This window comes from Mobula hypostoma, chromosome 1, assembly GCF_963921235.1.
Source record: "Mobula hypostoma chromosome 1, sMobHyp1.1, whole genome shotgun sequence".
NCBI lineage: Eukaryota > Metazoa > Chordata > Chondrichthyes > Myliobatiformes > Myliobatidae > Mobula > Mobula hypostoma.
The window spans coordinates 99909075-99931829 of NC_086097.1; the positions used below are offsets into that span (position 1 = coordinate 99909075).

At 40.7% G+C, this 22755-nt stretch overlaps 1 protein-coding gene across 1 annotated transcript in view; it reads left to right on the top strand.

Annotated features, from left to right (window-relative positions):
* The first annotated feature begins 1164 nt into the window (after positions 1-1164).
* zfyve1 (zinc finger, FYVE domain containing 1) overlaps positions 1165-22755 on the top strand; it is a 70104-nt gene continuing 48513 nt past the window's right edge. The window contains exons 1-2 of the mRNA XM_063039051.1: positions 1165-1725; positions 7388-7892. Of these exons, the coding sequence (XP_062895121.1) occupies positions 1165-1725; positions 7388-7892 (1066 nt within the window). The remainder of the gene's footprint in view (positions 1726-7387; positions 7893-22755) is intronic.

Consider the following 22755-nt stretch of genomic DNA (forward strand, 5'->3'; position numbering starts at 1 on the left):
AGGTTACTTGGCCACGTGGGTGTAATTGGGTGGCATGATCTCGTTCGGCTGAAGGGACTTGTAACTGTGCCATATCTCTAAATGAGTTCCCTGGTATCTTTTTGACATCAGAATCAACCTCGTAAAAAGATAGAAACATAGAAAATAGGTGCAGGAGTAGGCCATTTGGCCCTTCGAGCCTGCACTGCCATTCATTACGATCGTGGCTGATTATCCAACACAGAACCCTCTACCTGATTTCTCTCCATACCCCCTGATCCCTTTAGTCACAAGGGCCATATCTAACTCCCTCTTAAATATAGCCAGTGAACTGGCCTCAACTGTTTCCTGTGGCAGAGAATTCCACAGATTCACCGCTCTCTGTATGAAGAAGTTTTTCCTCATCTCGGTCCTAAAAGGCTTCCCCTTTATCCTCAAACTGTGACCCCTCGTCCTGGACTTCCCCAACATCGGGAACAATCTTCCTGCATCTAGCCTGTCCAATCCCTTTAGAATTTTATACGTTTCAATAAGATCCCCCCTCAATCTTCTAAATTCCAGCGAGTATAAGCCTAGTTGATCCAGTCTTTCTTCATATGAAAGTCCAGCCATCCCAGGGATCAATCAATCATTATGACCTTGCGCCTTATTGTCTGTCTGCAATGTAATTTCTCTATAACTGTTGCAGTTTGTTGGTGCGTGGCCAAGTGGTTAAGGTGTTTGTCTAGTGATTTGAAGGTCGCTAGTTCGAGCCCTAGCTGAGCCAGCATGTGAATCCTTGAGCAAAGCACTTAACCACACATTGCTCTGCGATGACACTGGTGCCAAGCTGTACGGGTCCCAATGCCCTTCCCTTGGTCAACATTGGTGGCGTGGAGAGGGGAGACTTGCAGCATGGGCAACTGCTGGTCTTCCATATAACCTTGCCCAGGCCTGTGCCCTGGAAACCTTCCAAGGCAGAAATCCATGGTCTTACGAGACTAACGGATGCCTATAAAGTTGCAGTTTATTCTGCATTCTGGTACTGCTTTACTTTGTCCTGTGTGATGAATCTGCATGCAAGATAAGATTTTCACAGCAGCTCGGTTCGTGTAGCCCGGTGGAATGTAGTTACACAAATTCTACCTCCTGCCCTCCCCGGTTGTGGACTACACCTCCCAGAAATCCCCGCGCGCCCAGTACTCTATGGCGGCTCAGCGGATCTCACGGCTCGCCGTACCGTCGCGCAGGCGCAGAATCGGCGGGCGAGAACGGGTCTGTCCGCTGAACGCTGCGGAGAGAATGAGTGGCCAGGACTCCCCGGACGGGCCTGATGGAGGCCCGGAGCCGGCGTCCGGCCTGAGATGTCAGGAGAGCTACGCGTGTAGCGGCTCAGAGGCAGCCTTTGAGTGCGATGAGTGCGGCAGCTTGCAGTGCGCCCGCTGTGAGCGGCAACTCCACGCCCAGGCGCGCTTCGCCGAGCACGAACGGAGGCGCCTGCAGCCGGGCCACGTCCCTTACTGTGACCAGTGTCGCAGTTCGGCCTCGGGGCCCGCTCCCTCCGCCCGGCCCAGGGCCTGCGCCCGCTGCCAGAGCTGCCAGCTCAACTTGTGTGTCGATTGCCAGCGCCGCAGCCACGCAAACCGGCGCAAGCACCCGCTGCTCATCTACCCCCCGCCGCCCGAGGCCGGCCTCAGCCCCGAGGAGCAGCAGCCGATCGAGGTTACCAACAGTTTCTTGCTGGTCGACGAGAAGGAGGAGATCCGGGTAAAGCGGCCTTGACCATGGCTGGGCGATGGTTGGGGAGAGGGCAGGAGCTGAATCGGCTGCTCCCTCTTGGACTGCGGGCTATTGTGGCAGCCAAGTGTCAAATCAAAGGCTAGACCGGCCTTAATGTGACCGAACGGGTTAAATCTGTACTTGAACCCTTCAAAGAGAGAGTGTTAATATTGTCACGTAGTAGTTGGTCTAGTTGAAGACCAAGGATTAGTGGCTGCATTGTTCCAGTGTTGCTAAAGGACAGCCAGTGGCGGTGAACCGTTTGACAGCATCTGTCGAGTGAAATGAACAGTCGACGTTTCGGATCAAGATTCCTGAAACGCCGCCTGTTTAGTTCTCTCCATTGGTGCTATCTGACCTTCGGAATTCTACCAGCTTTTTTCGTGCGTTGCTCCAGATTCTGACTAGTGCAGGCTCTTGGTTCCTTATGTCATTGTGGTGAAATGCTTATTTGTTAGTGAAGGATCTACATCCCCCCCCCCCGCCCAACCTTCCCATAGTTTCCCCAGAAAGTGATAGAAGACAATCTGTTGGAGGAACACTGGGTCAAGAAGCAATTGTGGAAGGAAAGGAGTTATTGACATTCTGGGTCAAGGCCCTTCATTTGGAATCATTACAGAACACAGCAGGTTTTATTTTTGACATACATCAGCTACATTTCTAGGGTGATGACAGAACCTTGCAACACAATTGCTTATTTGTCTCATCTCACCCTAGATGGCTCTCTGAAAGAGTTGTGCTCACCAATCCTCTCCTTTTGTCACTCTTCCAACTCTGTTAACACTACGCACCATCTTCAGAAAGCATTCTATGTATTTTTTTTCTTTTCAAAGAAAGGATACTGGGTGAAAGTGGAGAACCATAGACCAGTTTGCCTGACAGAATTATTAGGAAAGCTAATTATTAAGGAATCTAACCTGTATGGTAACTGAGAGAAAGACTGAACTTGCAGTGTTCTGTATTTGGGATTTTGAAAAGCCATTCAATATGACATCACACCCGTTATAGCGCAGACAGGTAAAATTTTGTGCTAGAAATCCAGTTTTGATGCTGGTGACATTTGCGTGCAGTTGTGCAGCTTTTTCTGTGACCATGTGACTTTCTCCTGTTTCTTCGACAATCCTAAAGATTTACTCGCAAGTTAATTCAGTGTTGTAGATACTTCTAGTGTAGGCTAATGAAAGGAAATTGTGGGAGCGTTGCTAAGCGTGTCCAAGAGGGAAATATGTGACTGGAAGGAGTGTTCCAAGAGCTGGATACATTGGCCTGAATGGCCTCTTGAGTGGTAAGGAACACAAGAACATTTGTCTTCCATTGTGTACTCTTCAATTAACTTATTCCATTCACATTTATGGTATGTTTGTAAATCAGATGTTGGTTTATTTCACTGGGAATTTCAGGATATAAACTGTATAATGAAGCCATCCATGGTGAAGGTAGGCAGAAACTGCAGGTGCAGTGGTGAGAGTGACGTAGAGTGGAAACAGTAGGTAAGAAATGGTGTCATTTTGCAAAAGCGTAGATGATCAGAGATTTTAGGGTATGTATGCATGGAAGTGGCATCGCAGTCTGAAAATAAATTTCAAAAACAAAATGTGTTTATAAATGAGATCATTATAGATATTTGGTTCAGTATTGTACAGAATTTGGGGCACCACATTTCAGGAATGGCATTAACACCACCCAAAAATGTAGAGCACGATTATACCAGGGATGAGAGCAGTTTGCAGAGGTTATTGTGGTTTTTTTTGAACCATGATTAAGAGGTTAATTTCATGAGTAAGTGGACAAAAATTATTCTTTGTGCTGTGTCTTTGAATTGCCATTACATTAAATTATCACAATGTAGAAAGGGTACTTGCACAATAGTCTTGAGCTATCTGTGATATTAATAGTATTAATTCAACAAATTTCTCAACAAAAAGGAACTTAAGGATAGAGCAGTGCAAATTGACCAGGTTAAGGAGACTTGCAGCATTAGAAAGCTGGTACGTTAGCACAATAATATGTATGATGACTTTGTTGATAATGTTCCATTAAATTGCTTGCTTTTATAGAGTTATGTTTCAGTACTCTTTGATACAGGGTTAAACGTTGGAAGGTTTGACTTTAGAAATGTCAAAGAGGTGGCGGTCGGGTGGATAGCTAAAGTAATTTGTGGCAACTTTAGAGCACGAAAGAAAAGTAACAGATCCATGTGGATTGGTTAAACTAATGGTTGGTAATATTCTACAGATCACCAACTCGGTAACGGAAAGAGGAGGAAAGATGTCGTGCAAGGTGTTTAGTTGGGGCAGAATTTTTTCAGTGTATCCAGGAAGGTTTCGGAGGGTAGGACTTCCGTAAGGTATTTGACAAAGTGTGGCATGGGAGGCTAATCCAGAAGATGAAGATGCATGGGGTCCGCAGTGAATTGCTTGTTTGGAATCAGTACTGACTTGAACATACGAGACAGAAGGTAGTGGTTGAAGGGACTTATTTGAGCCTGAGGTCTGTAACTAGTGGTGTTCTGCAGGGATCTGTGCTGGGACCCCTGCTGTTTGTGATGACCTGGATGAAAATGTAGATGGGTGGGTTAGTAAATTTGCAAATGATACCAATTTGGTGGAGTTGTGGAGTTTAGAAGACTGGCAAAGATTACAGCAAGATATAGATCAGTTTACGATATGGGCTGAGAAATGTCTGATGGAGTTTAACCCAGACAAATGTGAGGCGTTGCACCTTGGCAGGGCAAACACAAGGAGACATACAGTGTTAAAAGGCAAAACCTTTAACAGTGTTGCTGAGCAGAGAGATCTTGGGATCCAAGTTCATAGCTGCTTGAAAGTGGCAACGCAGGTCGATGAGGTGGTTAAGAAGGCTTATGGAGTACGTGCTTTGATTAGTCAAGACACTGAATTCTAAAGTCGGGAGGTTATGTTGCAACTTTATAAACTCTGGTTAGGCCAAATCTGGAGTATTGTGTACAGTTCTGGTTGCCCCACTATAGGAAGGATGTTGAAGCTTTGGAGAGGGTGCAGAAGAGGTTTACCAGAATGTTGCTTGATTTAGGGGGCATGTGCTGTCATGAGAGGCTGGATAAACTTGGGCTGTTTTCTCTGGAGAGCCAGAGGCTGAGGGGAGACCTGATCGAGGTTTATAAGATTATGAGAGGCACAGATAGTGTAGACAGGGAGTATCTGTTAAAGTGTCGAATACCAGAGGGCATACATTGAAGGTGAGAGGGGGTAGGATCAAAGAGGATGTGAGGGGTAAATTTTTACTCGGAGTGGTGATTGCCTGGAATGTGCTGCCTGGTATGGTGGTGGAGGCAAATACATTAGCGGCTTTTAAGAGACGTTTAGATAGGCACATGGATGTAAAGATGATGGGGGGGGCGCGGTGTGATCTGGACGTGGTGTAGGTGGGAGGGATTAGTTTTTGGATGCTTTTGATTTGCTTTTTAGCTGGTTTGTCCCAACATTGTGGGCTGGAAGGCCCGTTCCTGCATTGTACTGTTCTATATGAACAAATGTATGGAGTGAGTTATAATTAAATTATGGAAATGTGCACAAAAGCTGACAGGATCAGAAGGCAGCAGGTTATTGGGTTATTTTTAGTTTGTCCATGCTCATTTCTTAACCTGCATGTCAGAACTCAAAGCAGAGAATCCCTGCTAGTCCTAGTAATGAGAACCCACAGCAGATAAAAGTATAGAGAAACATCTCGCTGTTAGGAACACATATGTATAATCAAGGGTGTTACGGCAAAGCCTGAAGAATTTGGAAAAGATTGAATGTTGAGTGAAATAGAAAGGAAAAGTAATCCTAATGTGTACTTTGACGAAATAGCAGTGGGAAATACAGTTTCCGTGGAACTTAGGAGAAATACCTTTCAAAATAGCACACTTAACTAATTGCTAATGTGGAGAAAGAGTAAGGAATAGATTTAAGGAGATAGAATTTTGGAATGAAGCTTCGGAATTTTCTGCCCCTGAGCAGTGGTCATTTAATGTACTCAATGCTGAGATAAATCTTTGGGTTTCAGGAAGCATTGGAGTCATAGGGTCATTAGGATAGTGCAGTATTTCCCAGCCTTTGTTAGGTCAACACCTCCCTAAAGCACTTTCATACTTGCCAACACCCCTCTTAGGCACAATATACTTTCCAATAGTGCATTGGGTAACCCATGATCTGGTTGAATGGTTTTCATTGGGGGGGGTGAGGTAGGCTGCATCATTTGCTCATGTTCTTCAGCTTTGTAGAGAAACAAAATTAGATCATACATGAAAGGTTAAGAAAGATGGGATGATTGAATCTGCAACCTGAATCACATAAATAACTAGGTAATAGTAATGTGGAATTCAGAGTGTCAGAGGATAGAAGTACATAAATAACTAGGTAATAGTAATGTGGAATTCAGAGTGTCAGAGGATAGAAGTACATAAATAACTAGGTAATAGTAATGTGGAATTCAGAGTGTCAGAGGATAGAAGTACATAAATAACTAAGTAATAGTAATGTGGAATTCAGAGTGTCAGAGGATAGAAGTACATAAATAACTAGGTAATAGTAATGTGGAATTCAGAGTGTCAGAGGATAGAAGTACATAAATAACTAGGTAATAGTAATGTGGAATTCAGAGTGTCAGAGGATAGAAGTACATAAATAACTAGGTAATAGTAATGTGGAATTCAGAGTGTCAGAGGATAGAAGTACATAAATAACTAGGTAATAGTAATGTGGAATTCAGAGTGTCAGAGGATAGAAGTACATAAATAACTAGGTAATAGTAATGTGGAATTCAGAGTGTCAGAGGATAGAAGTACATAAATAACTAGGTAATAGTAATGTGGAATTCAGAGTGTCAGAGGATAGAAGTACATAAATAACTAGGTAATAGTAATGTGGAATTCAGAGTGTCAGAGGATAGAAGTACATAAATAACTAGGTAATAGTAATGTGGAATTCAGAGTGTCAGAGGATAGAAGTACATAAATAACTAGGTAATAGTAATGTGGAATTCAGAGTGTCAGAGGATAGAAGTACATAAATAACTAGGTAATAGTAATGTGGAATTCAGAGTGTCAGAGGATAGAATCTATGAACATGTTAACAAATGTCACGGCACATACTGGTGATAATAAACCTGATTCTGATTTTGACGTGTGTGATCTCCTTTATAAAGTTTAATTGGAGCTGCAATGGCTGTCAATACTCTAGTAAGCAATCCTTTTTAAAAGAGCCAATGGTATTGCTGTTTATCAGTCTAGTTAGTCTGACGCGACAAAGTAAGAGTTCCATTTTTTTAAACTTTTCTTACAAGTATCTCACAAGACAGACCATAAAACATAGCAGAAATAGGCCATTCAGCCCATCGAGCTCAGACATGTCACAATTGGAGACAATACCAGATATTCTTCTGTCAGGAGAGAGTGAAATTGAAAAGAATTATCCAACCACTTTTGTGGAGGATTGGTATCATGTTGGTGTCATGTGGAATGGAAGGTTTGTGGGAAGAGGGTGGGGTGCATGTGGCAAAGATGTGATTTTGTCCTCTTCCTGTTACTGACTGTAGAGTCTGAAATGCTATTTTAAAACTCATTACAATAAGCAAGGTTATAATTAGACCTTCCAAAGTAATTACTTCATGTCTTTGGCTTGTTCCTTAGGTAGCAGATGAAGAAGAATTTATTCAAAAACTTGCTTGCAAACCAGATGAAAACCTGAAAGTTGTTTCAATTTTTGGCAACACTGGTGATGGGAAGTCTCACACCCTCAATCATACATTCTTCAGAGGTCGTGAAGTTTTCAAGACCTCACCAACACAGGAGTCTTGCACTGTTGGAGTATGGGTAGCCTATGATCCTGTTCATCACATTATTGTCGTCGACACTGAAGGATTACTGGGAGCTACTACTAACCTAAGTCAACGAACAAGATTGCTACTTAAAGTACTTGCTATATCTGACACAATTATTTACAGAACTCATGCAGACAGATTACACAATGACCTCTTTAAATTTCTTGCTGATGCATCTGAAGCTTACCTTAAACACTTCACAAAGGAGTTGAAAGCTACCACTGCAAGATGTGGGTTGGATGTTCCGTTGTCTACACTAGGACCATCTGTCATTATCTTTCATGAGACTGTGCACACTAAGTTACTAGGATCAGGTAGGCTAAACAAAGATTTGTAGTATTGAATCTAGATATTCCAGTGCGTTGTGTAAATAGATTTTCGTTTTCTGTTCATTCAAAGTGAAACAATATGGTTTAATGTTCGCCTGTAGTGAAACTCCATTTCAACTCTCTTCATAATGATCTTGTATATAGTCCAAACAATCGGGTGATTGAGGTTATGTATTTGATCATTTGTTCAACAGATATAGGAGCAGAATTGAGCCACTTAGCTCATTGAATCTGCTCTGCTGCTTATGGATGATTTATTTATACAACTCCTTTTTCCTGCCTTTTCCCTGTGATCTTGAACCCTTACCCTGAACCTATCAGTCTCTCTCAAATACACCCAACGACTTGGCCTGCACAGCCCTCTGTGGCAGTGAATTCCACAGGTTCACCACCTTCTGGCTGAGCAAATTCCTCATTTCAGTTTTAAAGTGGTGTCCCTTAAACTCTCCTGCTAATGGAATCATCCTCTCCGCATCACTTTGTCCAGGCCTTTCAGTATTTGATTGGTTTCAATGTGATTCCAGCCCACACACCATTCTTCTAAGCTCCATCGAGTCCAGTCTCAAAGTCATCAGATGCACCTTTCATGTCTGTGAAGCTCCTCTGGACCCTCTCCAGAGCCAACACATTTTTCCTTGTATACAGGGCTCAAAGTTGCTCACAGTATGCTGACTGTTACCTTGAGTTATCTTGAACTTAAAGAAGTCCATAGGTGGAAGCAGAATTCAGATTTATTGTGATTATACTATATTTTCCCTTCCCAATTTTGTGCTTTTCACTTCTGTTCTAAAGGAATTAATTAGCAGAAAGGTTAAGATTGTGCTGCATTGCATTACCATGTTTCATTATTTTTCATATTAGCACTGTATAAGGTAGAGGCCAGGAAAGCATCTGTACATGCTTCAAAAATTTTTAAATTTACTTTTAACATAAGTTTGGAAAGAACACGTTTTTATTCCCTCTCCCATATATTTTTGTTAGTGAGATGTGAGTTCCACAAGGATGAATTTCCATTACCTGAAAGGCTGTAACATGGGGGTCACCTTTAGTTCTACCCACAGTATGAACATGGCATCTTTCCTTGCTCTCTTGGGTAGAAGATGTGATTCTTTTGACATAGTATTACTGTAATGGTAGAAATAAAAAAAATACTGCTACTAGGAATCTGAAATATAGTCCTGCTCAACATACTTAGCAGATCAGGCATCATCTATAGAAAGGGAAATAGTTAACATTTTATCTTGACAGTTCATCAGAATTAAAATACTGCCAGTATTTCAGCAATATACTTGATTTTTAGTTGATGGTTTACAATCAGTGCAAATGATATCAAAGCAATTTTAGAACAATATGAGCCACTAAGTGGTAATATTATAAATGAAAATGTGGAAAGGTGGGTTTAATAATAACATGCAGTAGAGGGAAAGGATATTGTGAGGAAATAAATACAGAATCAGATGGGAGTAACAGATCCATTATCAGAAACATTTCTGGTTTGAAAGTTCAATGCCTTACAGTTTTGGATTTTTGTTGATCTGGCCTAGAGCTGATCTAAACACATTTCTGCCCAAGGTAAATACTCTTCCACTGCTCCTTCAATTTTCCATAGCTGATCTAAACTTTATGATGCAGTAATTAGTGTTCCTTGGACTTTTCTCACTAATAGTTGTTTGTGTGACCAGTCGTATTGCTCTAGAACCAGATCCAACAGCTAATTTGAAAGAGAAACCTGCTGACTAAGTTTGTCATTTGCACTATTACTATTCTAATCTATATTGAGGTGGATCCCGTTAAGACTACTCCTGACTTCCTGCAAATTTACTATCCCTCCCACTTAATGTGATCCTTCTGTTATTCGGCATTTTCACTAATCCGGCACTCCTCAGGTCCCAGTGGTGCCGGATTAGTGAAGGTCGACCTGAAGCTTTATGGTACTTTACTGGAATATGGTATATTGCTGTGTGTTTGGCATATGTTTCTGGAATTTAGTTAAATAGATTCTGCCCTTGATTTTATCAGACATCCTTCCTTGCAACAATGTGATTCACTTTATATTGCTACCCCTACATCCATTGTTTGTGTATTTATTGAGGTACAGCACAGAGCAGGCCTTCTGGCCCTTTGAGCTGTGCCATCCAGCAACCGCCAGTTTAATCCTAGCCTAAACACGGGACAATTTACAATGAATAATTATCCTACCAGCCCATAGGTCTTTGGACTGTGGGAGCACCCAGACATTCTCCCCATGGTCACAGGGAGAACGTACAACCTCCTTACAGACAGCGGTGGGAATTGAACTGGGATTGCTGGTACTGTCAAAGTGTTGTGCTAATCACTATGCTACCGTGCCACCCTTTCTTTCGTGAACAAACTTTATTTTGGGATATTCAATACCTAGGGCTGTACAGGTCATTGTAATAATCGCAGCATCACAATTCTTCATCCATTTTTGCATATTGACTACAAAATTCTCTGAGATCCTTGACAATATCAACCAGTTAGATCCATTTCTCAGGTCCACCCCAGTGTGTCTGACGTGGTGACATGGGTCAAGTAGTTGGGAGCAGAACCTGAGTACCTGGCCTGAACTGCATGGGTTTTTTTTTGTAACAGGGTCAGGAGTACACCCTGATGAGACATCAGCATTCACCTGGTTTGCTTCAAAGTTCAAAATACATTTGTTATCAAAGAATGTGTACAATCTATATCGGAATGATTTGTTTGTATAATTGTTGTGTCTTCTTTATAATATCTGCGGTTTCATCCTTAAAACAGATCATTAGTAATCTGAAAGGCGCCCAACCTGATGTACATGGGCTCCTTGCTTAATGGTATTGGTCCATGGTGTAAAAAAAATAGGGTTGGGAACCCGTGCTCTAGATTATGAATGGGTGGGGAGAAGTGTGATTAGGGTTCAGTATTATACCCTAGCAGACCAGCTTGAGAGACTTTGGTTTCCTTCTGTGTAACACTGCACCAACTACTTAATGTCTAACTGTTTTATAAAATTCGACAAACATTTCCGAAGTAAGTGCACAGCGCACCTCTAAAATTAAAATCTGTGGACATCCATTTTGCAGATATGGTGGTCAGTGCTGGTTAGAAACTCTAGGATCATTAGAGACAATGATGTCTGCAGTTTTCCTTCAACCTGACCATTGCTCAGTAGTTACAGGTTAAATTTATGAGAGGGTAAAATTAAATAATTAAAACCAATCTCTCAATCTTCTCTTTGCATTTTCCAAAACTTGGAAAGTTATGCCAGGTTAGGATCAGAATGAGATTTATTATCACTGATTTGTATAACATAAAATTTGTTGTTTATTTGATATAGTGCTAATGAGTTCATGTTCCATTGAGAAATGTGATGATGGAGAGAAAGCTGTTTCTAACTTGTTGAATGTGGGTCTTCAGGCTCCTGTACCACCTCCCTGATGGTTAGTAGCAAAAGGGAGGCATGTGCTGGATGGTGGGAGTCCTTAAGGCACTGCCTTTAGAAGAGACCCTTGATAGTGAGGAGAGTTTTACCCCGAGTGTAGAATCATCTGCAGCATCTTGCAGTCGTCCAGAGATCTCCAGTTAGCTGGAAATAGTATAATTTGTTGTGCTGTTTGAGAGGTTGTGAATACTGTGGTTGAGGATTGCCTTCAATGAGGGTGGAGGAACAGGAAGGGTTCAATTATTTATGTATGTTTTTATTTAAAGTACATCTCAATAACCCTGAAATGTTGGGTTGTTGTAATACCCATGGGAAAGGAAATGTACCATCCTTGTCTGCCTGTGTGACTTCAGAGCCACCAATATGTGTAACTCTTGAAGCTGCCTCAATTCCAGGGCAATTAGAAATAGACAGTAAATGCTTTGCCAGCAGTTATTAGCATCAAAATAAAACACAAAGCTGCTGTAGTGTTTGCCAAACTTTTTGTGTTACAGCCCCCTTGGCTCCCGGACTCAACCCCAGCATCCCCTCTCCCTTTCTGGTCATTGCATTAAAGACTACAGTATAAACCATTTTGATTTTTGATGCACAGAGCTAGAAAATAGGAACTGCAAATTCAAAGCAGTGACTAAAATTTGCAAAAATTATTCAAATCTATTTAAAGATACAAATAAAATTACTTAGAGTCATAGAAAAGTTGAGCACAGAAACAGGCCCTTTGGCCCATCTAGTCCATTCTGACACCATTTAAACTGCCTACTCACGTTGACCTGCACTGGGAACATAGCCCTTCATACCCCTACTATCCATGTACCTATCCAGACTTCGCTTAAACATTGAAATCAAGCTCGCATGCACTACTTGTGGTGTGAGCTTGTTCCACACTCTCACGATCTTTTCAGTGAAGTAGTTTCCCCTCATGTTTCCCTTAAATCTTTCACCCTTAACCCACGACCTCTACATTTACTCTTATCTATATCCCCCATAATTTTGTATACCTCTATAAAATCTCCTCTCAATCTTCTACATTCTAAGGAATAAAAGTCCTAATCTTTCCTCATAATTCAGTGACTCTAGACCTGGCAAACATCGTTGTAAAACTTCTCTGTACTCTTTCAACTTTGTTTACATACTTCCTATAGGTCGGTGACCAAAACTGCACACGCTACTTCAATTTAGACCTCACCAATGTCTTGTACAACTTAAATATAACATCCCATCTCCTGTACTCGATACTTTGATTTATGAAGGCCAATGTGCCAAAAGCTTTCTTTTCTGCTTATTTAATTACAGTAAAAACATCAATAATTTTAAAGCAGTTCAATTATTCACTACTTCATTGCTTTTTCACCTTTCCATGAGATGGATAGACTTGGTGCAGTGATATCAGCTTCTCAACAGTACTCTGAAGGAGAATCAGATCACACGGTCAGTAATTTTGCAGTCTGTTTCATTGCTTTCATCTGCTTCAGCTCAAAGTCATTTTGTAGCGAGGTCAGTTCTTCATCCTTCCTGTTAATTCCTCATTATAAGTTTTCAGGAATGGATTTATTTCCCAATCTGGAATTTGGACTGAGAGAAGATCTAGAAGTCTCTGTGACGTTTTTTTATGCAGCTCACCCAGTTGGCCACAGTTTACTTGCAGATCATCTTGTATTCTTTCTTTCTCTTCCAACTCAGAGGCTCAGAAACTGGGAACGGACACAATGGCCAATGTTGTACTTAATTTGGACAGAAATGTGGAAATGGCTGATTTGACTTTGATCAGATTCACATTTCCTTGCAATTGAAGATCAATTTCATTAAACTTTGTGAATAATTCTGACAAATAAGCAATGTCTTGCCTAATATTCTTGAGTTGATTTTTGAGTGAAGCATTTGATTCTTCAAAAATTTTTATTACGGTTTCAAAAAGGCAGTTTCCTTTTGAGAGTCATCTGACTTCTGTGTGCAACAGCAAGCGTTCAAACTGTTCATCATGCTTGAACTAGTTGAATTGCGAAGAAGGGATTTGATTTTATTTATCACTGTGATAACAGTATTTAATGATTTGTGCAGCCAATTGCTTAGGTTTTTTTGTGACAAGATGTTGTATGTGAATACCAGTGAATGGTAAATATGGTACAGTGTTTTTCAAGAAAGTAATTACCCCATGGTGGTGTCATGTCATTGATGGTGCTCCTTCTGTTGCAAACGCAAGAATGTTAGTGAGTAAAATGTCCTCTTTGAAAGATTCTTTCTTTTTCAATCTTTTTATTAAGTTTCAAATTAATAAACATAGCAATAATAATAGTGATACAGAGACTGGGATTACATTAATAATAGTTAACACATACAAGCACAGATTCCAAGTAACAAATGTAGTTTAGCCTCCCAATCTCTTAGTAACTAACCGTGAAAAAGATATTTTATAAAGAGAAAAAAACCCCTAAACTAAAAAAAACAAACAAAGATTGGGCTGCCATATTTCTTTGGCTAAAATTATTATTTGTTGTTAACTCCGCTCCTCTATACATGAACAAAAAAATTACTAAAAAGAATCCAGAAAGGGTCAACTTACATCATATGAAAATATTGAATAACCGGCCTCTAAGTTTATTCAAATTTAACCGAAGGATCCATAGTACCGTTCCTAATTTTTTCCAAGTTTAAACATGCTATCATTTGGGAAAACCATTGAAATGTAGTAGGGGGATTGGAATCTTTCCATTTAAGTAAAATGGATCTTCTGGCTGTTAATGTAACAAATGCAATTAGACAACAAGCTGATGCGAATAAATGACTGGAGTCTATTACTGATAGTCCAAAGATTGCAGTAATAGGATGAGGTTGTAAATCAACACGCAGAACTACTGAAATAATATCAAAAATATCTTTCCAATATTTTCCTCAAAGAGGGCAAGACCAGAACATATGTGTCAAGGAAGCTACCTCAGAATTACATCTATAACAAACAGGATTTATGTGGCAGTAAAAGCGAGCTAACTTATCCTTTGACGTATGAGCCCTATGTATTGTATCAAAGTGTGTCTGGCACACATTGAAGAAGTATTAACTAGTTGAAAAATTTTCTCCCATTTCTCTGTAGGTAAAGGTATCTGAAGGTCTCTTTCCCACTCATTCTTAATTTTATCAGAAGTACCTAAGCGTATTTTCATAATTAAATCATGAGGGAGGAGAAGATGGCGGCGTGACTGCAGCACGTGCGGCCTCTCCGGTGATGAATATCTGTTATCTGTCAAGTAGGGGACTGTGCGCAATTCTGATTTGATGGAGATGGACATGAGAGTATGGAGGAACATCTGGAAAACTTCTGAAATGCCCGCTTCGCTGCCGTTGCTACTGTGTGGTAACCGGAATCTCTGGAGCAGAAGGCCCCGAAATCCTCGGCTTTGCTTGTTTCAGCGGCCGGGGCGAGGTCGAAGGCACTCGGCAGAGGATGGCGCTTGGGAGGCTGTATCGGAGGGGCTGGTCGGAGGCTCGAAGTTTTCGGACGGTTGGACTCAGGGTCGGCTGCTTCCAAGGCATCGGCAAGTTGACGGTGCCTGGAGGATTATGGCAGGGAGTTTCTCCCTTTTGCTGCCTGCTATCGGGGACTCGGGAGTTGATCGATTCGGGGACTTCGAGACTTATTTTTTACTGTGCCCATGGTCTGTTCTTCATCAAATTATGGTATTACTTTGCACTGCTGTAACTATATGTTATAATTATATGGTTCTGTCAGTGTTAGTCTTTGGTTTGTCCTGTTTTCTGTGATATCACTCCGGAGAAACATTGTATCATTTCTTAATGCATGCATGCATTTCTAAATGACAGTAAGAGGACTGGGTGTTCTCATAATCTAATAAATGCTATTAAACTCTTCTGATAGGGATTTAAACTATAATTTTTTTTTCTGTAACTTCAATTTGATGTGATATCGGAAAGGTAAGTAAAGTACCATTCAGAAAGTTTCTAATCTGTATATATCTGAAAAAGTCTGATCTTGGCCAGGGGTCCCCAACCATCAGGCCGTGGACCGGTACCGGGCCACGAGGAAACAATATGATTTGGCAATATGAGTCAGCTGCACCTTTCCTCATTCCCTGTCACACACTGTTGAGCCATTACGCATGCGAGGTCATTACGCACGCGTTATTCATGTCAGCGCGGGAAGAAGATCAACTCTGAGCTTGCAAATGACGGCGGGCTGAGAAGCATGTTTGACATAACATCTCTGCCGGCATTCCAGATCAAAGTCAAGGCTAAATATCCTGAGATAGCCAGGAGAGCACTGAAAACGTTGCTTCCATTTCCAACATATCTCTGCAATGAATGCAACGAAAACTAAATTACGGAATAGACTGGACATAAGGAACCTCCTTCGAGTATCGCTGTCCCCCATCACCCCTCGATGGCACAGTGTGGTTGCAGGAAAACCAGCCCAGGGCTCCCACTGATGCAGTGATATTGGTCTGTTGCAATGATTTTATATGTTCATATGGGGAAAATATGTGCTGTGTGTTTAATATCCAAACGTTACTTAAAATGTTATGATGCTATTGACTTATATAACCATAAAGAACAGAAAGTAAATCTGAAAGAGATTTTAAAAATTCAGCTGTATACCCATCCGGACCAGGTGCTTTACCAAAGTTCATCGAAAAAATTGCTTTCTTTATTTCCTCTTCAGTAATGGGTGCGTCTAATGCTAAACATTCATCAACTGGTGATTTTGGAATATTCAATTTCCTTAAAAATTCATGCATTATGGTAGAATCATCAGGAAATTCTGAGTGGTATAAATTGGTATAAAATTCTTGAAAAGATTTTTTTAGATTAGATTATGAGGACACTCAGCCCTCGTTTATTGTCATTTAGAAATGCATGTATTAAAAAATGATGCAATGTTCCTCCAGAAAGATAACACAGGAGGGGAGGGGAGGGGAACATCGACTCAGACCATGAGAGGCCTGCGTCGCGCAATTTCATGCCTTACAAGGCGCAGATTGGAAGTCTGTGTGGGGCGCCACTCCTCGCACAGACTAGAGCAATGTGTGATTAAGTGCCTTGCTCAAGGGCACAAACACGCAGCCACAGCTGAGGCTCGAACTAGCAACCTTGAGGTAACTAGACGAATGCCTTAACCACTTGACCACATGCCCAACACAAAAACACAGGACAAACCAAGACTAAAACTGATAAAACCACATAATTATAACATATAGTTACAACAGTGTAAAGCAATACCGTAATTTCATGAAGTGCAGACTATGGGCATGGTAAAAAAAAAGTCTCAAGTCCTGATAGCCCCATCATCTCAGCAGACGGAAGCGCCACAAACTTGCCGATGCATTGGAAGCACCCAACCGCAGCTGACTCTGAGTCCGTCTGAAAACTTCGAGCCTCCGACGCCGAGCACCATCTCCGCCGAGCGCTTCGACCCCACCCCGGCTGCCAAGCAGCAAACAAAGCCGAGGACTCGGGACCTTCCTCTCTGGAGATTTTGGATTGCACAGTAGCAGCGGTAGCAAAACAGGCATTTCAGAAGTTTCACCAGATATTCCTCCGAGCTCTCACGTCTGTCTCCATCAAATCAGGATTGTGCACGGCATCCTACTTGACAGATAACAGATATCATTTACCGGAGTGGCCGCTGCGAGCTGCGTCGCGCCACCATCTTCTCCTCCCTCCTGATTTGTTAATTTCATCATGGTCAACCGTCGAATACCATCCCGTTTACGAACTTTAATAATCTGAAGTTTCGCCCAAGCAGCTTTCAATTGGTTAGCCAATAATTTACCTGATTTATCACCATGTATATAAAATTAGCTCTTAGTTTTAAGTAATTGATTTTCAATCGGGGATGTTAATAACAAACTATGTTGCATCTGAGGTTCAACTCTCTCTTTATAAACCTCCAGATTGGGAGCAATAGAATATTTTTTTATCAATTTCTTTAATCTTATCAACAAATGTACGTATTTCACTATTAATTCGTTTTTTCAATCCAGCAGAGTATGAAATAATTTGCCCATGGGTATATACTTTAAAGGTATCCCATAATATCCCACTGGAAATTTCTTCCGTTGAGTTAGTTGAAAAGAAAAATGCAATCTGTTCTTTAAAGAAGTTAACAAAATTTAAATCCTGAAGCAAAATAGAGTTGAACCGTCATTATCTGGTACTAAAGATTAGATTAGATTTGATTAGATTATGAGAACACTCAGTCCTTGTTTATTGTCATTTAGAAATGCATACATGCATTAAGAAATGATACAATGTTTCTCCGGAGTGATATCACAGAAAACAAGACAGACCAAAGACTAACACTGACAAAACCACATAATTATAACATATCATTACAGCAGTGCAAAGTAATACCATAATTTGATAAAGAACAGACCATAGGCACAGTAAAAAAAAGTTCTCAAAGTCCCGAGTTGATCGACTCCTGAGTCCCCAATAGCAGGCGGCAAAAGGGAAAAACTCCCTGCCGTAATCCTCCAGGCACCGTCAACTTGCCGATACCTTGGAAGCAGTCGACCCCAGCCGACCCTGAGTCCATCCGTCCAAAAACTCCGAGCTTCCGAGCAGCCTCTCCGATACAGCCTTCTGAGCGCCATCTTCTGTCCAGCGCCTTCGACATCTCCCCCGCCGCTGAAACACGCAAAGCTGAGGATTTCAGGGCCTTCAGCTCCGGAGATTCCGGTTACCACACAGTAGCAGCGGTAACAAAGCAGTCATTTCAGAAGTTTTCCAGATGTTCCGCTGTGCTCTCGTGTCTCTCTCCATCAAATCAGGATTGTGCATGGTCCCCTACTTGACAAATAACAGATATTCATCACTGAAGTGGCCCCGCGTGCTGTCATCGTGCCGCCATCTTGTTCCCCCCTCCCAGGAGGATCCTGGGATACATCATAAAGGTTACATCAATTCATTTAATTGATAATTTCAAAGGCGCATGATGGGAAATGACGATTGCATCATACTCAGTCGGTGACAGATGAAACTAATCAAGAATCAATAAGTAATGGATTCTAGAATAATTATGATATACATGAGAAAAGAAAAAGAACTCTTTATCATTAGGATATAAAAACCTCCAAACATCTAAAATTCTGGAGTCAACTAAAAAGGAATTAATGAAAATAGCAGATTTGTTTGGAAGTACCTGATTGGGCGCAGACCTATCTATCACAGGATTCAGACAATTAAAATCTCTGCCCAATATTAACATATATTCATTTAAATTGGGAAGAGATACATATAAATGCTTAAAGAATTCAGGATAGTATTTGGTGCATAAGTATTAACCAAAACTACTTTTTGGTTATAAATTAAACCAGTAATTAATAGAAATCTGCCATATGGGTCTGAGATTGTATCATAATGAACAAATGAGATCGAGGAGTCTATAAAAATAGACTATAAAAAAACCTTTCACTTTAGACGGTGAGTTTGAGTGAAATTGTTCAACTTTCTAAAACCTAAAAAAAGCTGATTATCCTCCTTCCTCACTTGAGTCTCCTGCGCAAAAAATAATCTGCGCATTCAATCTATGAAAACTTTAAAAATCTTCTTCCGTTTAATTGGATGATTCAAACCATTCGTATTCCATGCGACAAAGTTAACAATATTATCCATTTTCCTTAAATAAACCATATAGTATGTAAAAGGTTAACCATATTGCATAGGAAACTCGTGAATCAGGAAGAGGGAAAAAAAGTTTAAAGAGGAACCGGAAATTAGGACAATACAGACGTTTTTGTAGTTTCAAATCAGCCCAAATGAAAAACACTAAACTAAAAATAGCCGCACCCCCACCCACAAAGATCCAAAACCTGTCCAATAGACAGTCAGAAAAGTATCTAAGAACCTCCTTACCCCCATCTATCTTGAGGGCACATCTCCAAATTTAAAAAAAGTAAAGAAAAACCCATAGTCAGAACATTGCGAAAGGAATGCTAAACACATGTTAAGGAAAAAAAAGCCATTTGCAGACCATTTTAGAGGACAAGATCTTAAGAAATGAAACAGAATAGAATCTTAGTAATATTTCAAGAAAAAACAAATAATCACCAAGTCAGAATCTTAATTTTCAAGAGCGAACAGTTAAAAATAAAAAGGTAAAATAATAAAGGGAAAAGAAAGGGACTTTAACGTAGAAGCATAATAAACATCCGTATACCAAAACAAAGTACGAGTAAAATCAGCCCAAGGGCAAAGTTCTACAAACTTAAAATGTCCAAATCTATAAGCTGGTTATTAACTAATAAACCAGATGTATACAAACATAAAGGAACGGTAAATGTATTAGACATCCGAGCTGAAACATAGATCTTCGAGAAATTGTTGTGCTTCATCCACGGATTTAAACCATTTAAATGATTTATCAGGCAGAACAACCCTTAGAGGAGCAGGGTATAGCAAAGCTGGTTGGAAATTCCTTTGATATAATTCCAACATCACCGTTTTAAAACGCAATCTTTCTTGTATTATCTCATGACAATAATATTCAACCAGATGAAACTTAAGATTTTGATGCTCAATAATTCCTTTCGGATGAGCAATTCGAATTAAGTGCTCCTTAGTATTCACATAGTGAAATCGAAGAATTACAGGGCACGGTTTTAACTCTTCCGATGGTTTGGGTCTTAACGCCCGATGCGCACGGTCAGGTACAGGAAGAGAAGAAAAAACCTCCGAGCCAAAGACCTCCATTAAGAATTGAGAAAAAAAATAGTAAGATCCCCGCTCTCAATGTCTTCACTGAGTCTTATTATTCGCAAATTCTGTCTGTGTCTACGACTCTCCAAATCAATAATCTTGCCTTTATACTGCTCCAATGTATGAATGGTCGAAGTTAACTTCTTTTCCAAAGAACTCAATCTGCGATATCTCTGTTTCCCAGCTTCGGTAAGCTCTGAAATTTCCGCTGCTGTTTTTCGTTCTTCTTTTCAAGTGCTGCCAATCGACCTTTGTTCTCCTTTTCAAGTGCTGCCAATCTACCTTTGTTCTCCTTTAACAATACTTCCAAAGTAGCAAATCTTTTATCAAGTTTTTCATCCAAGAGATTCGAGATAGCCTCCAAAGTAAGTTGAGACTGTTTAGGCTGTTCAAAGACACCTTCTTTCTTTCCATTTCCATTACTGGTTTCCTTGCCTTCAGCTAATCCCTTTCTTCCTCTGGTAGACATTTCTGTCAATTAAAATTCGGAATTCAAGCATATAGAAGTGGTATCAACACTTTGATATAGATAGTAAAGGGGTGGTAAGTAAATTGAAAAATGAACGGAGCAAAGCCAAAATGCGACCTACTCCATCTAGCGCCCCAAGAGAGTCCTGTCTTTGAAAAATGGTTGAACAATCCAAAATATTGACTCTCCCTTTGCATCTGTTTCTAGTCTCCTTGCAAATAACAACTTGTGAACCATGCTTTCATCTTTTATGAAGCAAACATAACTAAGAAGCAAAGATTCATTGCCTGGCAAAGTTGACCCATCCAACTGCAGAGGGAGTTCTGTTGTCCTAAGTATGTTGCACAGCATGTCTTCCACATTCTCAGACGTTTTATCTATTCATCTTTGAGCAGAGTTGTCATTGAGTGGAATTACTTTAATCACCTGGACTGGTGACTTATGCAAAACTATATTCAGAGCCTCCCTTACTGCTGGCAGAATTAGTTCCTTTCCAATTGTATGAGGCTTTCCAGATTTAGCAATGAAATGTTGTATGAAGTATGCAAAGCATTGCTAGTTTCTTGTGAAGTGTTTTCCATTTCTGAAAGTTTCACAGTGAATGAAAATGAGCCAAGTTCTTGGTTGCATCTTCAAGTGTTCAAAGAGCCTTCAGATACGATGAAGACCATTTGAAAGTGCAGGCACTGAGCTTTGCCCCATTGAATGCCATAATCTAATTCACACAAATTGGTTAACAGGAATTGCATCACTGGGTGATTAGAGTAAGGAGATTGTACCAGCTACACTTACTACAGTAATTAACGGCAAATAACACGAGCATGAGTAGAATTAGGCCATTTAGCCCATTGAGTCTGCTCTGCCTTTCCACCTTGTCTGATTTATTATTGCTGGCAACTCCATTCTCCTGCCTTCTTCCCATAACCTTTGACACACTGACTAACCAAGAACTTGCCAACATCTGCTTTAAATATACTCAGTGATTTGGGCTCCACAGCTGTCTATGGCAATGAATTCCACAGATTCACCACCCTCTGGCTACAGAAATTCCTCCTCCTCTCTGTTCTAAAGGGATGCTCCTCCGGTTCTAGACTCACCCACTGTAGGAAACATCCACTCCATCCTGGCCTTTAATATTCAGTAGGTTTCAATGAGATCCCCTCTCATTCTAAACTCCAGTGAGTACAGGCCCAGAGCCATCAAACGTTCCTCATACATTATTCCTTTCATTCCTGGAATCATTCTTGTGAACCCCCTTGGAGTCTCTCCAGTACCTGCACACCTTTCTTGGATAAGTGGCCAAAACTGCTCACAATACCTGCAACCTTGGCTTGCCTTCATTGGTGGGTCTGAATTCTGAAAATACTATGAGGGGTTTATTATTTATTATCTTGTGTCCTGAGGTGCAGTGAAAATCTTTATTTGGCATGCCATCCATACAGATCACTTCCTCATATTGAACTAGTTAGTACAAGGGAAAAGCAATAAGAGAATGACGATAGAGAAAAAATGCAGAGCTTGCAGACAGTAAGGTGCAGGGCCATGACAAGGTAGATTGTGATATCAAGAGTCCATTGTATTGTACAGGGGATTATTCTATAGTTGTAATGGTTGTCCTTGAGCCTGGTAGTATATGTTTTCAGGTGTAGAATCAGAAACAGGTTTATTATCACTGGCCTATGTTGTGAAATTTATTATTTTGTGGCAGCAGGACAGTGCAAGACGTAACTATTAATATGTTACAAAAATAAATAGGGGGAAAAAATAAATAGGCAGAGGGGAAGAAGCTGTTCCTGAATTGTTAAATGTAAGTCTTCAGGCTTTTGTACCTCCTCTTCCCTGATGATCTAATGAGAAGAAGGCATATTCTGGATGGTGAGGGTGCTTAATGATAGATGGCACCACCTTGAAGCGCTGACTCTTGAAGATGTCCTTGGTGGGGAGAGTAGTAGACTCGGACTGTGAGGGAGCTGGCTGAATTTACAGCCCATCGTATCTCTTTCGATCCTACACATTCAAGTCTCATACCAAGCAGTGATGCAAGCAATCGGAATGCTCTCTACGGCACATCTGTTGAAATTTGCAAGAGTCTTTGGTGATATTTAATGCAGACAACTATTAGATATTGCACTTTGGTAGACTTACAGTAATTGGTAGGGCCCTGAGGAGATTTGTGAGTACGGATCCACAATTCCTTGAAAGTAGCATCATAGTTAGGTAGTCCTAAAAAG